This window comes from Rhinolophus ferrumequinum (assembly GCF_004115265.2).
Source record: "Rhinolophus ferrumequinum isolate MPI-CBG mRhiFer1 chromosome 5 unlocalized genomic scaffold, mRhiFer1_v1.p scaffold_110_arrow_ctg1, whole genome shotgun sequence".
In the NCBI taxonomy this organism is placed as follows: Eukaryota; Metazoa; Chordata; class Mammalia; order Chiroptera; family Rhinolophidae; genus Rhinolophus; species Rhinolophus ferrumequinum.
Window position 1 is genome coordinate 1,963,567 of NW_022680355.1, and position 15,648 is coordinate 1,979,214.

General features: G+C 39.3%; 1 protein-coding gene across 2 annotated transcripts in view; it reads right to left on the minus strand.

Moving 5' to 3' along the window:
• ITGA8 (integrin subunit alpha 8) overlaps nucleotides 1-15,648 on the minus strand; it is a 193,911-nt gene that overhangs the window by 83,802 nt on the left and 94,461 nt on the right. For both annotated transcript variants that reach the window (XM_033100690.1, XM_033100689.1), the window contains exon 13: nucleotides 15,012-15,203. In XM_033100690.1, coding sequence (XP_032956581.1) covers nucleotides 15,012-15,203 — 192 coding nt within the window. The remainder of the gene's footprint in view (nucleotides 1-15,011; nucleotides 15,204-15,648) is intronic.

A 15,648-nucleotide genomic window follows, 5' to 3' on the forward strand; every position in this document is an offset into this window, starting at 1 on the left:
CACATAAAATAAATAGCAATGACCAATAAGTATGTGAAAAAATGGTCTACCTCATTAGTCATCAAAAGAATACAGAGGAAAGGAACAAGGAGATACCACGTCTGACCTTTCAAATTGGAAAAGAAATAAAGATTAGTACTAGGCCGTGGTAAGTAGAGAGCCAAGGAGCAAGAACTCATATACTCTGTGGAAATATAAGTTAGCACAATTTTAAAAAAATTTAACTTTATTGGGGTAACATTGGTTAATAACATTATGTAAGTTTCAGGTATACAGTTCTATAATACATCATCTGTATATTCCATTGTGTGCTCACCACCCAAAGTCTAGTCTCCTTTCGTCACCATATATATATTTGATCCCCTTTAACTTCTTCATTCTCCCCACCCCCTTTCCCTTCTGGTAATCACCATACTGTTATCTGTGTCTGTGAGTTTGTTTGTTCATTTTTTGCTTTGTGTTTTATACCCCACCTATGAGTGAAATCACACTTGTCTTTTCCCTTCTGACTTATTTCACTTAGTATGATACTCTCAAGATCCATCCACGTTGTCACAAATAACAATATTTCATCTTTTTTTATGCCTGAGTGGTATTCCATTGTATACATATTTATATGTATATATTCCATTTTCTTTCTGCAGTCATCTGTCACAGGACACTTAGGTTGCTTCCACATCTTGACTAATATGAATAATACTGCAATGAACATCGTGGTACCTACATCTTTATAAATAAGCATTTTCAAATTTTTCCGAAGAAAGATTGGTGGGTCCTATGAGAGCTCTATTCTTAATTTATTGAGGAACCTCCATACCGTTTTCCATAGAGGCTGCACCAATTGAGTGCATTCCCTCCGGCAGTGCACGAGGGTTTCTTTGTCTCCACATCCGCTCTAACACTTGTTATTACTTGTCTTGTTGACAGCAGACATCCTAAAAGGAGTGAGGTGGTATCACATTGGGGTTTTGATTTGCTTTTCCCTTATAGCGAGTGAGGTTGATCATCTTTTCATAGCCCTATTGGCCATCTGTATGTCTGCTTGGGAGAAGTGGAACAATTTTCTGGGAAGGCAGTTTGGTGATATGTATGACATCATATCAAACTTTTGACTGGCATTTACACTTCTAGGAATTTATCTTGAGGATATACTGGGCAATTGTGCGAAGATGTATCAAATAAAAGCTAACTTTCTAAACATGTACTACATATATATTAGTTCCATTGTTACAACAATTCTATGAGGCAAAGACTTGAATTACCCCCATTTTTAAGTAAGGAAAATGAAATACAGAGAAGCTAAATACAATAGATAGCAAGGGTAAGTTTTAAACCCAGGCCTTCTTAACTTTTTTACCACAATGTCTCTCAGGAGCATATCTACAGGCTATTTTTCTCTATTTAAAATTGAAAAAAAATCAGGTATATTTTACGTAGAGTAAATTTCATCCTTTTTAGTACTCAGCTCTAAGAGCTTCGAAAAATACATCTGATCACATAGCCACCACAATCCAGATATAGAACAGTTCCATCATCTAACAATGTCCATTGCTGCTTTGTGGTCAAGGCCACCCCCACCCGCACCTCTAGCCTCTGCATCTACTAATTTGTTTCCCAGAATGTCATATAAATGGAGGCATACAGTCTGTAGCCTCTTGGGTCTGGCTTCTTTCACTCAGCTTAGTGCATCTACGATTCACCTGTGATACTGCACGCGTCCAAGTTCATTCCCTTTTATTATCAAGTAGTATTCCACTGTGTCGATGGACCACAGTTTGTTTATCCATCTCTGGCTAAGGGATATGAGTTGTTTTCAGTTGTTGGAAAGTCATTATAAACATTTGTGTGCAGTACTTTGTGTACCTACAAGAAAATTTTGATTTGTAAATTGTCTCTCATTGAATCTCTCTAATATCTCTGAAGCCCTCTTTCAAACGCAGTGTTTTAGCTCAAGTGGAAAATTACCGAATGGAGGGTAAAAAAGCAGGAATTCTAAATTCTAGTTCACTTTGCCATTGGCTTCCGAACGACTCTGGACAAGTCGCTATTTCTTGCCAAATCTCTGGTGAAGTCCTCAAGGTTCTCCAGATGAGAAAGTCAAGAGTTCAGTAGAATTGGATGGGGTCCCACGACTGCACCTCTCTGCTCTGATTTACAATCCAGGGCTCTCCTTTGCCTCCTGAGTCAGCTTTGCTCCTGTAGGGTTTGGATCTTCTCTTGTCTCCGTGATGGGACAGCCACTTTCTGGCTCTTTCTCTGGCATAACCAGACCTGGACATCAGCCCCACTCACCTCCATGCTTCAGCTACCTGAGCTCATTGTCCACAGACTTTCGGCTCCTGTCTTGGCACTGCTGACGCTCACGGCTCAGAGCATCTTCTCCAGGCGCGTCTCACACCATCCAGGCTCCATCTTTGCTGAGCCCGCTTCCCACATAACACAATGTTTTAAAGACGAATGAGAGTAGTCAGGTATAGTTGTTTACCTGGACCCACCCAGGGTCTGCTCACTTTTGTACAACAAGGATATTAAGAGAAATGATGGGATTAAAGATAATGTGTAAAGTGATAGGGTTAAAGATGGTGTGTGACTATGGCGATGTTGACATGCAAGTGGATTATGAAACTGACTTCAGTGTTTGGCACTGGAAAAAGAGTTCATGTCTGTGAGAAGCAGGCATTCAGATGAGTCTCCTGAGTTTGGCCAATGCATTAATCTAAAAATAGACAGAGGCTGCCTCTCTTCCTTGCGTTTTTCTTGCAACATGCAAAATATTACTGAGAGGAGGGTTATGAATTGAAGAAGAAATGTTTGGAAAAAAAATGTGTGATTTTATCCCAAAAAGTAATAATCCTAACAATCTGTCTGAAATGCTTCCAAATGAACTCTGAAGAAAAACATTTATGAGTTGGAACATGGTATTAGGTTGCAACATTCTAATTTACTGAGGGTTTATTTTCCTTAAAAAAAAAAAAAAAATCCCCCAATTTTTTTTTCCTTAAAAAAAAAAAAAATCCCACAAAAAATAAGAGTGAAACATCAAACAATGAGTCTGCCTTAAGAAAATAGTTTTCTATACATTATTAGTAACCTGTGCCTGCAAGAATCACCTTTTCCTCTCCTATTGTTGGATGCTTCACTGTAACAAAGGCATTTCACTTTATCATTGTGGTGGCCACACTTACAATATGTGTGCTATCCAATCAGTTGCTCCAAATGCTGGAGAAAAGTTTGTTTCTTTAGGACCAGTCCCATTGAAGGAGGCTGCCTACTGGGAATGATTACAGTCTTCAGAAGAGCCGGGTATCCCACAAGACACTTCCCCCACATCCAGCCCCATAGACAAAATCCTATGATTAAAACCTTGTGGGACTTTATAAGTTTAAGTGTTATGGACTGAATTGTGTCCCCCCCAAAGACTGTATACTGAAGTCCTAACCGCCAGTCCCTCAGCATGTGACTCTATTTGGAGATAAGGTCTTTACAGGGTCATTAGGGTGGGCCCTAATCTAATCTGACCGGCACCCTATAAGAAGAAGAGATTAGGACGGAGACACACACAGAGGAAGACCATGGAAAGACTCAGGAAGAAGATGGCAGCTCCAAGCCAAGGAGTGAGGCCTTAGGAGAGACCAGCCCTGCCCACAGCTTGATGTTGGATTTACAGCCTCTAGAACTGTGAGAAAATAAATTTCTGTTGTGTGTGATGCTTAGTGAGGGCAGCCCTAGCAAACTAATACACAAAGATACAAATTTATAGACTTGCAAGGGGGGTAGGAAAGGAAGGGAAAGCGTGGCATTTATGCAGTGGTCCCTTATACTGGGCATCCTCATTCAACAACTCGTTGAACACTCACTATGAGCCAAATCCTGTCTGAGCTGGTGAGAACTCAGCAGTGAGCAAACAGACAAGTTCCCTGCCCTTGAGACACTTATCACTCAGCTTTACGAGGGGCTGGTTAAAAATGCAGGCCAGCACCAATGAATGGGAGTCCCTGGGTGTCACCTACTTCCCCTGGGTAACTATTATCCTGATGAAAATAAGATTATTACATCTTTCCCTATTGCATGCTTGAGAAAAGGAAATAAATAGTGTAAGTTTCTGCAGCTGGTGTGGAGGGACAGCAAGAAAAGGAAGCCAGTGATGAGAGGGGCTGAGCAGCCCCTGAATGACCACTTCCGGTTTAGCCTGAGGGCTGCTCTGATCCCAGGCTGTCTGTTGTACACTCACGAGCGCATGAATTTCTGCTAGGGTTGGTAGTTTTCAGGAAGCCAGCCAGTCGTAATGTCATCACAGGAAAAAGTCAGTAAGGAAACATAAAATGGCCATATAGGAAGAAGAGCATGACACGAACAATGTTTGTAAATAGGAAGAAATGAAGAGGATTTTTGCTGGTGTGTTAGTTATTTTGAAAACCTCTTCTCCCTCGTCTCATAGGAGGCTTTAGGCAAAAGTTACCTGAGTCATCGCCTTAAATGCATGCCTAGGTCTGGCACAGAGAGCCTGGATCTCAGCGTTAGAGGTTGTTTCTGGTCCTTCCCACCTCCTGTTGGTGGGTGGTGTTCAAAAATGACAACAGTTGACTGTATAGAGTTCTTTACAGTTTGCAAATCATCTTCCCAGCAATCCTGAGGGGTGGGGGATTGGTCTGATGGCGTTTTTATGGCTGGAAACACTAAGGTTCAGAGATGTAAGCGGCATGTCCTGATAAATGATGGGTGAAGAATGAAAATATGGGCCCTCCAACTCCCAGTTTGTTGCTATTTCCATCGTGCTGACTACCTGTTCTTCTGGTCTAACAGTTCGAACAGCAATTGTCCTTTAAGTGCCCAGTGAATACCGAGCTAGGGTCCAGGGTTCTGCTTCTCAAGAATAAATGCACCACCTTGAGTGGAGCCTCCCATGGTCTCAGGAGAAAATGCCAAAGTTCATTTTTAAAGGGCATCTTCATCTCTATTTACATTTCCATTCCTATTCTGCACAAAAATAAAATGGTATACTAGATTTAAGTAGAGTTGCAAGATAGTGGCTAGGTGAAGAGAGAGGAGAGCAATGGTTTATATGCAAGGTGTATGGCTGTGAGGAAATCGGTTCATTCGTTCATTCATTCATTTATCTATTCTCATTCATTCATTCAACAAATATTTACTAGGTACCTTTAGTGTCAGCCACTGCTTTGGGCACTGGGAATCCCATAGTGAGCAAAACCAAAGCCAGTGCTTGCCCTCCACTAATAAAGTGTCCAGTCTAATGGTGCAAAAGAGACATTATCAAATAATAACACAAATGTATAATTTCAATTTGAAATAAGTGTTCTTAGAGAAAGGAGAACAGTCAGGGGAAGCTTCCTGAGGAAGTGACATTTGAACTGAGTTCCTAAATGGGGAGTGAACTCTGGGAAAATGTCCAGGGTGTGGAAAGAATTCAAGCGAATTGCATTAAAATGTGGCTTTTAAATTGTGTGTGTGTCAATAAATTAAAATGACTTACAGAAAGAACATGCAGTGGGAGGGCAGAAATAACGTGGAGGTTCCAGTATAGGAGAACTTACTCCAGTTCCTCCACATTTCCCGCTAACTCCCGCCATGGCAAGGCAGCAAGATTTTATTAACTATCTTTACAAGTAAGATCAGGTAAATGGTATTCAGTAAATAGTCACATTTACTAGTGCCTTGGGCTTCAGAAAGAAGCCAGCTTGTATGGTCAAGTGTTTGGAATGTAGTGACTTTAAACTTCAAGTGACAGACTTCCCTGTTTCTGGTCCCGCATGTAAGAAGCTTGGAAATCATTCACTGCTCGTGGGAATGCAAATGGTACAGCCACTTTGGAAGACAGTTTGGTGATTTCTGATAATACGAAACATACGCTTGCCATACGACCCAGCAATCTCATTCCTTGGCATTAACCCAAAGGCGTAAAAAAATGTTATGTCCACTCAAAAACCTGCCCATGGATATTCATAGCAGCCTTATTCACAATTGCCAAAACTTGGAAGCACTTGAGATGTCCCTCAGCAGGTGAATGGATAAACAAACTATGGTTCATCCAGACAGTGGAATATTACTCAGCACTAAAAATAAATCAGCTGTCAAGCCATGAAAAAACATGGAGGAACCTTACATGTATATTCCTAAGTGACAGCAGCCAGTCTGGAAAGGTACATACTGTATGATTCCAACTATAGGACATTCTGGAAAAGGCAAAACTATGAGACAGTAACAAGATCAGTGGTTGTCAGGGGTTTGGGGGCAGGGAGGGAGGAATACCGTGTTTCCCCAAAAATAAGACTGGGTCTTATATTAATTTTTGCTCCAAAAGACGCCTTAGGGCTTATGTTCAGGGGATGTCATCCTGAAAAATCATGCTAGGGCTTATTTTCTGGTTAGGTCTTATTTTCGGGGAAACACGGTAGGTGGAGCACACTTTATATGATACTATAATGATGGCTACATGTTACTATACATTTTTTTTATCCAAACCTATAGCGTGTACAACACCAACAATGAACCCTAATGTAAGCTCTAGACTTTGGGTGATAATGGTCATAATGATAATCAATGTAGGTTTGTCAATTGTAGTAACTGTTCCATTCTGATAGGAAATGTTGAGGAAGGGGAGGCTTTGCATGTGTGGGCACTGGGGATATATGGGAACTCTCTGTAGTTTTTGCTTAATTTTGTTTTGAAACTAAAACTGCTCTAAAAACTAAAGTCTATTAAAAAACAACCTTAAACTGACAAATGACATGTACCATATAAATGTAACAGCCATATGGTTAGATTTCTTTTGTCTGGTGACTGATACTTGCTACTTACAAGTGGGATAAGATTTGAATCTGTTGAGGACAGAATCTGGGGTTAAATATTTATGGATTTAATCTTATTTGTGAAAGGTTGTATCTTAGAAGCCGGTTCAGGTGCGTGGAGGGAGGCAGTTCAGGTGAGTAAGGGAGTTCTAACCTAATTTTTAGAATCATTGATCACCAGCTTTGGATATAAGACATGATTTTGCAATGTTGACTGCCTCTTCAAAGGTGAGCCAGAAATGAAGCAGATAAAGGTTCTCACAGATCTTTACACCAGAATAAACAAAACAGAAATATCTATTTTAGAGACATGACAATCTCCCACCTTTGATGTGTTCATTTAAGTTAGGAAAGATAAAGTCTGCCTATTAAGTTATTGGACTTGAAAATGACTATTGCTAATCTTTGTTTTGTACTTTCATAAATGCAGTTCTGAGAATAGACAACAGTCATTCTCCACCTGGATATGTGATTTTCTATTTTAATTCAGACCTGTGAATTTCTGAATTGAAACAGAAAATCACACATCCTGATTCCCCCTGGGAATGCTATCACAAAAATAGAAAGTCAGTGTGTTTATGCATGCCTGGGCAGGTACAAGTGGGTATGTCGGGTTCACCTCATCTGTACATAGAGCACTTGTATAACTCTTAGGATATAAGAATCGCTGTAGCTTGAAATCAACCATAGTGGGACTGTTTATACTATGGAAATTGGTAAATGAGACCGATTTGGGCTTTCCTCCACGGCAGATCTGCTTATCAAACATTGACCACCACACCTCTGAATATAAAGGTACACTTCAAGGTTGAAGGCGCAGACAGTGTGGTTTCTTGAGAAGGGTGCTGAATGGCTCCCAAACTATCTGCCTGGTTAGTTATCCACCAGATCTCAACCCTCAGCAGGAGTTGAAGGTGGCCCTGAGGCTCTTTATCCCCAGCACCTTCACACTGCGCTGGCATTACTGCTGCACTCACCTGGTTCAGTGCACTACTCTCACCTGGGCTACTTGGATGGTTTTTGACCTCAGGTATCTTTTTCATTATGACTCATTCTGCTCATTGCTAAAGACTAACGTTCTTGAAGTGTCATTTTGAAATATAAAACATACTCTCTTATTCCATTAATTTCCTAGCAAAGCACCAATTGTTTGACATGCTATTCAAGGTCCTTTATTATCTGTCTTAAGATTTCATTGACTCTCTTCTCATCAGTTTGAACCAAATCACTTCCAAAATTGCCTTTTCGTATCTCTGAGTCTTTGCTCATGCTGTGTTCCTTTTCTGGAACACCTTCTCCATAAATATCACTTTATAATCATACCTACATCTTAAGATCCTGCATAACTTCCTCCATGAAGCCCACTTTGATCATCTTTGCTAGAAGAACTTTCTCTTTGCATTCTCATTCATTATTTTTTAACCTTCTTAAAACTCTTCTCATACGCTGTCTTGTATTACAATCAATGGTTGGATCCTTTATGTCCACGATTGCATTATTTCTTAAGGGCATCGATTATGTCAAATTGTATGAATAGGTCATTTATAACTAATATTTAATGATTGCTACTAGGTGTTATGCACAGTGCCAAATGTTTTACACTTACTATCTAACTTAACATCTACAACACCCCTTTAAAGGGGAAATATTATTAGTCACAGCTACACCCATTTTACCAATGAGGACTGAGGCTTGAGGAGGATGAGTAACTTATCAAAGTTATACAGTCAGCTAGAATTTGAACTCAGGCCCATGAGGGCAGGATCTTTGTTTAATTCAGAGCTGTATCCTAAAAACCTAGAAGAGTGCCAGGCACATGAAAGGCAATACAACAAATACAATAAGTATTTGTTGAATAAATTAATAAATTGTATTCCCATAGCACATTCTCTTGAGTATTATATAATCAGTAAATATTTTGCTATCATCACCATCATATTCATCATCTTTAAAAATGAAAACAAATTGATTGGCTGGTCTCAATATTAGCTGAATATTATTAATGTTGCCCAAATACCTGTTGTTGACAACTAAAATGCAAAAATGCTGACTTACACAATATAGGTTGAGTAATAAAAATGTAATTTGTTGATTTCAAGTATTATGAATGATTTGAAATGTAGCTATACTATACGGGGAACATGGCAATCTATAGAATTCAGTGCATTACAAGTCTCACCTTGACACTCAGATCTTGGTTTCTAAACACCATTCTTCAATAAGAAGAACTACATCTCTTTGAAGAATGCTTGATTCCAGGGCTGGGGCAGGGAATATACAAGGTGAGCCTGAAATATCTTGTAGTGTCAGAAAGTAAGGAAATGCTCATGAAAGGATGGGAATGTTAAAAGAACACAGGAACCAGCTGGAAGGAGTTCCCACTGGCCAAATACAGGACAATTTAAACAACATAAATAAATACATATAGAAATGGATTATAGCCCATAAAATAAAATAAATATCCATGAGTCCATACAAATATAACATATTGAATCAATAAATGGGTAGAAGAGATATCTTTTTCTTACATTAAAATTGCAATTAAATGTAGAAGGAATGATGGAAACAGAAAATTGCAATTAGGCAGTAATAATTGTTGCAGGCAAGAATCATCAATGGAGCTAAGATTAGTGGGCAAAGGTCTGATGAGAAACAGGATGTTTGTATAGTCAGTCTCGTAGTATCTCTCCAAAGATACTTATTTCAAAGGATAAAGTAGTAACTTTACAGTGGGAAACCTGGCTGATATCATTGCAAGCAAGTGACCAAAGTGCAAAAAGACAGTAGACATAACGTACTTCTGGCTGTGATGTGCTGAGAAGAGCATAGCATCAATTGTGTGGTATTCTCGCCCAAAATACATGACCCCGAAGTAATCATGAGCAAACGTCAGACAAATCTAAATCCAAGGACATTCTTCAAAATGTCTAGCCAAACTCTTCAAAAGTGTCAAATTCATGACAGCAAAGAAAAATCAAGGGATTGTCACAGACTGAAGGGGACATGACCACCAAACGCAGTGGATTGGATTCTGGACTAGAAAAAGAACACTAGTGGGAGAAATGGTGAAATTCTATTATGAGAATTTCTAATAGGCCTATAGATTAATTAGGAGCTAATTTTACTATGGTTATATAAAATGTTAATATTAGGGGAAGCCAGGAGAGGGTTTATGGTACTCTCTACTATATTTGCAACTTTTTTTGTCAGTTTAAAATTATTTTCAAGAAAAAAAGTTTTGTCTAGTTAAAAAAAAAATTTTTTTTTTTAAGATAGAGCCTTAATAACCTACCCAATATTACAGAAAAATCTAGGGAGGCAATAAATCTAGATCTTGGAACCAGAGAAGTTTAGAAGTTAAAAAGACCTTTGGAGAAGCATTTACAGGTGAGGAAAGTGAGGCCCAGAGAAGTTGAGTTACTAACGTCACACTGTCTTGGGAGAACGGGTTTTAGAACTGGTTCTTTAATCTCTCCATTCATTTTTACTTCTCTTTATGGCACTGCTGATTCAAATCCAAGAACTCTCTTCAGTTGACTTAATCACGATTCCTAATGTCTTCTTATAAGAAATGTAATATTCTAATTTCTAATGTGTTTATAATGAAATTATAAAAATCTTGCTCAAGAAGAACGTAATGGTTTGCTTTCCATAAAAACTTGAGTAGCAGTGTGAGAAGTAGAAATAGACTTGACTATAAGATTTAAACTTAGTTCAACTAAACTTCATATTAATTCAAGGAGCTCAAGGTTTGATTACAATACATCATTCTCTTTCGTAAAAGCCATCCTCTTATTTCTTCTCATGTGTAGCTTTTCTTGCTTTTTGTTTGCACGCAGATGCACACACACACACACACACACACACACACACCACTTATTAAAACAGAAAATGGGTCATTTTATTTCATTTGGCGTAATTGTCTGCGATGGCTTCATGATATAATCATAGTATAATTAGGGGCCTGAACAAGACAATGATAGTCTTGGCATTCAGCTCATGTTTTCCTCCGGTTTTTATTGCCTGTATGATTTCTGCTCCTCAACAAACCCAGTACTTCCCCTCCTCCACCCTCCAATGTCTGGACTATGCATTTAGCAGATGGCCTTGTTATACAATCATGTTTAACAGGATTAGACTAGATCATTGAATTTTAGGGATTCCTGACTATGACAGCTGTTTCTTCTCTGAAATGCTTTCGCTCAATTAATGTGTACAAGATACTCCTCTGGCCAATCCTAGTTTTCCAATGAGCACCAGAGTAGAAACCTGAACACATCTATTTTTTGAATCGGAAAAAGAATTTCGGTGCCAGCAATGAAAATACTTATGACTTCTATTCATGTGTGTATGCTGATGACAATATTTACTGTAAGAAGCCTAAAAAAAATATGGAGTGGTTAAGCTAAACGTTAGAAAAATTATTCCAAATATCGTTTCTATAATAGAATCTCTATATTTCTATAAATAAATCTCCCATGCCTGTCCCATTATACCATACTTTTCTTGGGTACGCGGATCAAAATTCCAGGGTCATCTTAACGTCGCCTCTTCCTTACTCACGTCCCTCCTCTACCTTCCATCACAGCCATTCATTACCAAGTCTTGTCCATTTTTCATTTGCACTAGTTTGTCAGTTTCTTCCTTTCAATTGTCATTGTCATCACCCTAATTCAGGCCTAATTTATGTGAAATTAAATACCTTTAAATAGCTAAGGGGTTGAGAGGAAAGAGTATTTTCCATTCCTGGTACCCAATACATCACCATAGTGAGAAACGGGAGAAATGTCATTAGTTATTATAAATTGAATCAGGCTCAGTAGATAAAGTTATTGACTAGTAAATGGCCTCAAGTGACCTCTTTCTGATTGCTAAGAAGGGATAAAAAAGACATAATAAGTGACTGAAAAAATAAAGTAAGTCACTGGTTACTAGCATTACTGGTACACGTAAGCCTCATCTCCCACTTAGGATGGCTGAGTGCTGGAATTATGTCATAGGAGGGCAGCAACCTCATATTAGGGGAAGCTTCTAGTGAGGGTCCAGCGGCAGGAATTTTATGAATGGTTCTCTATCCAGCAGGGTCTCCATAGCTACTGTGTTTCCCCGAAAATAAGACCTACCCTGAAAATAAGCCCCAGTTAAGATCTTAGCCAGACAGATGCATTTAGTACGTTATGACGATGTTCCAGAAGAAGACGACATGACTGTCTTTGAATAAATGTAGATTATTGTACATGAAAAAATAAAATATCCCCTGAAAATACGCCCTAATGGAGCAAAAATCAATATAAGACCCGGTCTTATTTTCAGGGAAACACAGTATGTTTTACTCTCATAGTCCTATGTGTCTGGGGCAAGGGAAGCAAATCGCATCTATAAATTAAGCTTGAGGACCATGGAAATTGAATAAGCAAAAGGAAATAATATCAACGAGTGTGCTTAAGGAAAGGAATACCTCCAAAATATAGTCTTGTCTTACAGCTTGACTGAAGAGCCACCATTTATTAAACTGTTCTGTATAATCTCATTTGAACTTAAACACATCATCTCATTTCATATTATATAAATAATCTCATTTCATCTTTATCCCAACATGTTATAATCTAATTTTACAGATAAGGGAATTGAAATTCAGAGAGGTTAAGAAATCGTTTCACTCATATGTAGCTAGAAAACAGTGGAGTCCACGCTTATGTTGTCCACGTGCAGCATCCTGGAACGCAGGTTTTCAAATTCCTAGGTGGCCCAATATGTCTGTGCCATTAAGTGGCTTTGATTCTGCTCATGTTCATCAGCTTGATAGCCTTTCCTATTCTAAGCCATTTCACAACGTTTTGTAAACATTCTTTTCCCAACCTAGAAAGTTCAAGCACACACAGCCCAGTCAAGTAGGTATCACTGGCCCCGTGAGACCAGATAAAGAAATGGAAGCTCAAAGAAATCGACTAACTCGTCCACTGCCACACAGCTCATCGGTGACTTTTGGGGGACTCTGCACCCAGATGATCTGATTGCCCTCTCCCTGCTCACAGCCACTCTGTAAATCAGATTAAGTCCGAATCTAGAAGTGACTGCAAGATTAAGGATTTCTGTCATGGTGGAAATGGAGACTGGACAGCTAAATGGAATCCATGGATACAAAAAAATGAGGGAAGCTGCATGTCTAATTCCTGAATGATGCCTGCAGATTTCAAGTCGACCCTACAAGTTAACAGAATCTACTTGCCTGCCTCTAAGACAGTTTTCCTCTCAATAGGCTGCTGGGAACTTGGTGTCAACATAAACAGGCTTTGGGTGGCATTCTTTTCTGCCAGAAGACGAGGATGAGGGAAAATGTTATAGGGTCACCAATCACGAGACATCTATATTCCCATTGAAGAGGCAGAACTGGGACTACAACCAGGTCTACTAACTAAGATGAACCCTGAAAGCCTCAAGACTCTCTTGAGGGATAAGAATTCAAGGACGGGGCACTAATGGTCCTGTCTTAATGAAGAACATGTCCTTGACAGACAGATGGCTATACACTGCGTTAATGTCATTAGTTACGATACATCGCATCAGGCTCAGAAGATAAAGTTATTGACTAGTAAATGGCTTCAAAGGGCCTTTCTCTGATTGTTAAGAAGGGACGAAAAAGATATAGTAAGTGACCAATTAGTAATATTGCACTTACTTTAGTTTCTCTGTTCCCTGTCCTACTCCTCCCTGAAGGGAATATTCTTTGACAGAAAAGTTGTTTTCTATTTCTCTCCTTCCTGGCCCTTATGTAGGCGACTTCAAGGGAAGTCGATGGCTATGTGACCTTTATCGCCTCATCCTTTATCTCCTTTCCTTTGTGGAGACAGGGCCACCACTTGACAGGTCTGTCAAGTTCCCTGCCATTAAGGAAAGACGACGACAACCACCACGAAGAGCAGTAACTTTCTAAATTAACTGTCTAAAATTGCCACCCAGGAACTGCATATTTTGGGGGAAATAATCATATAAGGAACCTAATTTGGGGATAATTTAAAAGAGAATATATTATGTGTGAGATTCCTCCCCACAAAAACACTAACGGCCACTGATTAGGCTAGTATAATGTAACCAAAGAAAATAAATTAAACGAAATGCTCTTGAAATTGCCGGAGGCAGGATGCATTTGTGTGCAACATAGTGGCAACATGCTTGGAGCGCATTACAATGTCTGTGTTAGAGCCATGAGAGATTTCTGGCAGATTTATAAGAATATGTTGTGGTATTCTTTTTCCTGATCCCAGAGGGGAAGAGAAAGCTGAAGGATTGAAATTAGTGATGTATATTTAGGCAGTAAGTTGATTGGAACCCTGCCCCAAACCAGAAAAAGCTCTACATATGGAAAATACTCAATTAGGGGAGGGGTGGTGGAAAGAGACAAGGTTTTAATAAATAGTTGAAGCTGTCAGTTAACTATTAATGATTTCTAAGTATTTATTGAAACCATCTTAACATAACCAACATAAAAGTGAAAAGTGAACCATAAAACCAAGAAGTCTAATGTTCTCTGTTAAAAACCCTGATTACTGAAACAATTCTGTAAGACCAATCCATATTTTCATACAGCATGCACAAAAGATGAATTATGCTTCTCTGCGTTATGGATTTCCGTGAGTTTTCAATATGAATTAGGTCATTCAAGGATGGTTTAGGATTTCTATCATGAACCAGTTCTTTTCGCTTCCCTTAAAAATATTCAATCTGTCTTTGTAAAACCCCAAAGTATGGCTGGAAAATATTTATGCTCTAAAAACGTGAGCTTTAGAACAGAAACGTTGAGGTTCATTAGTTAATTAGTAGGACCTATGAGCTCAAAAGGGAATTATGGGGTTAAAATAAATTGCTCTAGAAAGGGATCCATTCAGTGCAAGCTGTCGTTGTCAATGGAGACCAAATTATGGAGGGGTTTCAAGTAAAAACTTTCGTTGCAAAGTTGACAAATTTTATGTCCAATGCCTTTTTTTAAAAAGCCATCTTGCTTTTCTTGACAGGAAAGGGAGTGTTTGTTTTGTCTGCCTTCAAATTCTCATGAAAGTCACTCTGGAATTGTACACAAAAACCTGTGCCGTGGGCAAGCCTGGCCTCCGCCTGTCTGAGAGTTGCTTACACATGATACATTTCCCAGAGAATGTGGGCTCTTTCTAGGAAGTGGCCCCTCTCATGGGGAAAGAAAGAAAAGCTTACCTGGGTAATCATTCTTGTCTATGTCTGAATCTCCTCTTAAAGTAAAGCCGAATCCGGAAGGGACGGCCTGTGAGGCCCACACTCCTTGCAGAATTTGGGAAGCCTCGGTGTTTAAGCCATGCTGGTTCCCATTGTAAATGAGTACCCTCCCTCTCTGATCCTGGCCTGCAAAGGGTGCACCGATGGCGACGTCTGCAAACAGAGACACGTGGACATTTCTTTAAATAAAGAACATTTTAGAAATAGAATGAAGTACAATTGAAGAGCAGTACCATCCAGTCCGAAGGGCTCATTAAGTTTCCCATGCACATAGGTAGGACCGCAGCAAAAGTATGTTATTTGTTGTCTTTTATCCATCCAACGGATATTTATTAAGGGGCTACTATGTGTTGGATACAGTGGGTACAGCTGTGAACCAGACACTGCCTGTAGAAAGTTTATGTTCTGGTGCAGGTACTAGACAATTTGAATAAAGAAATAATCAAGAAGAGAACAAAAGTGACAAATGCTGTGCAGAGACTTAAAAGGATTGACGTGATGGAGAATGACTGGATGGCCATTTAAGAGTCGGTGGCCACACGGGTGTCTCTACGGCTGATGTTGAAACGGAAATCTAGGGATCAGAAGGAATGAGCCA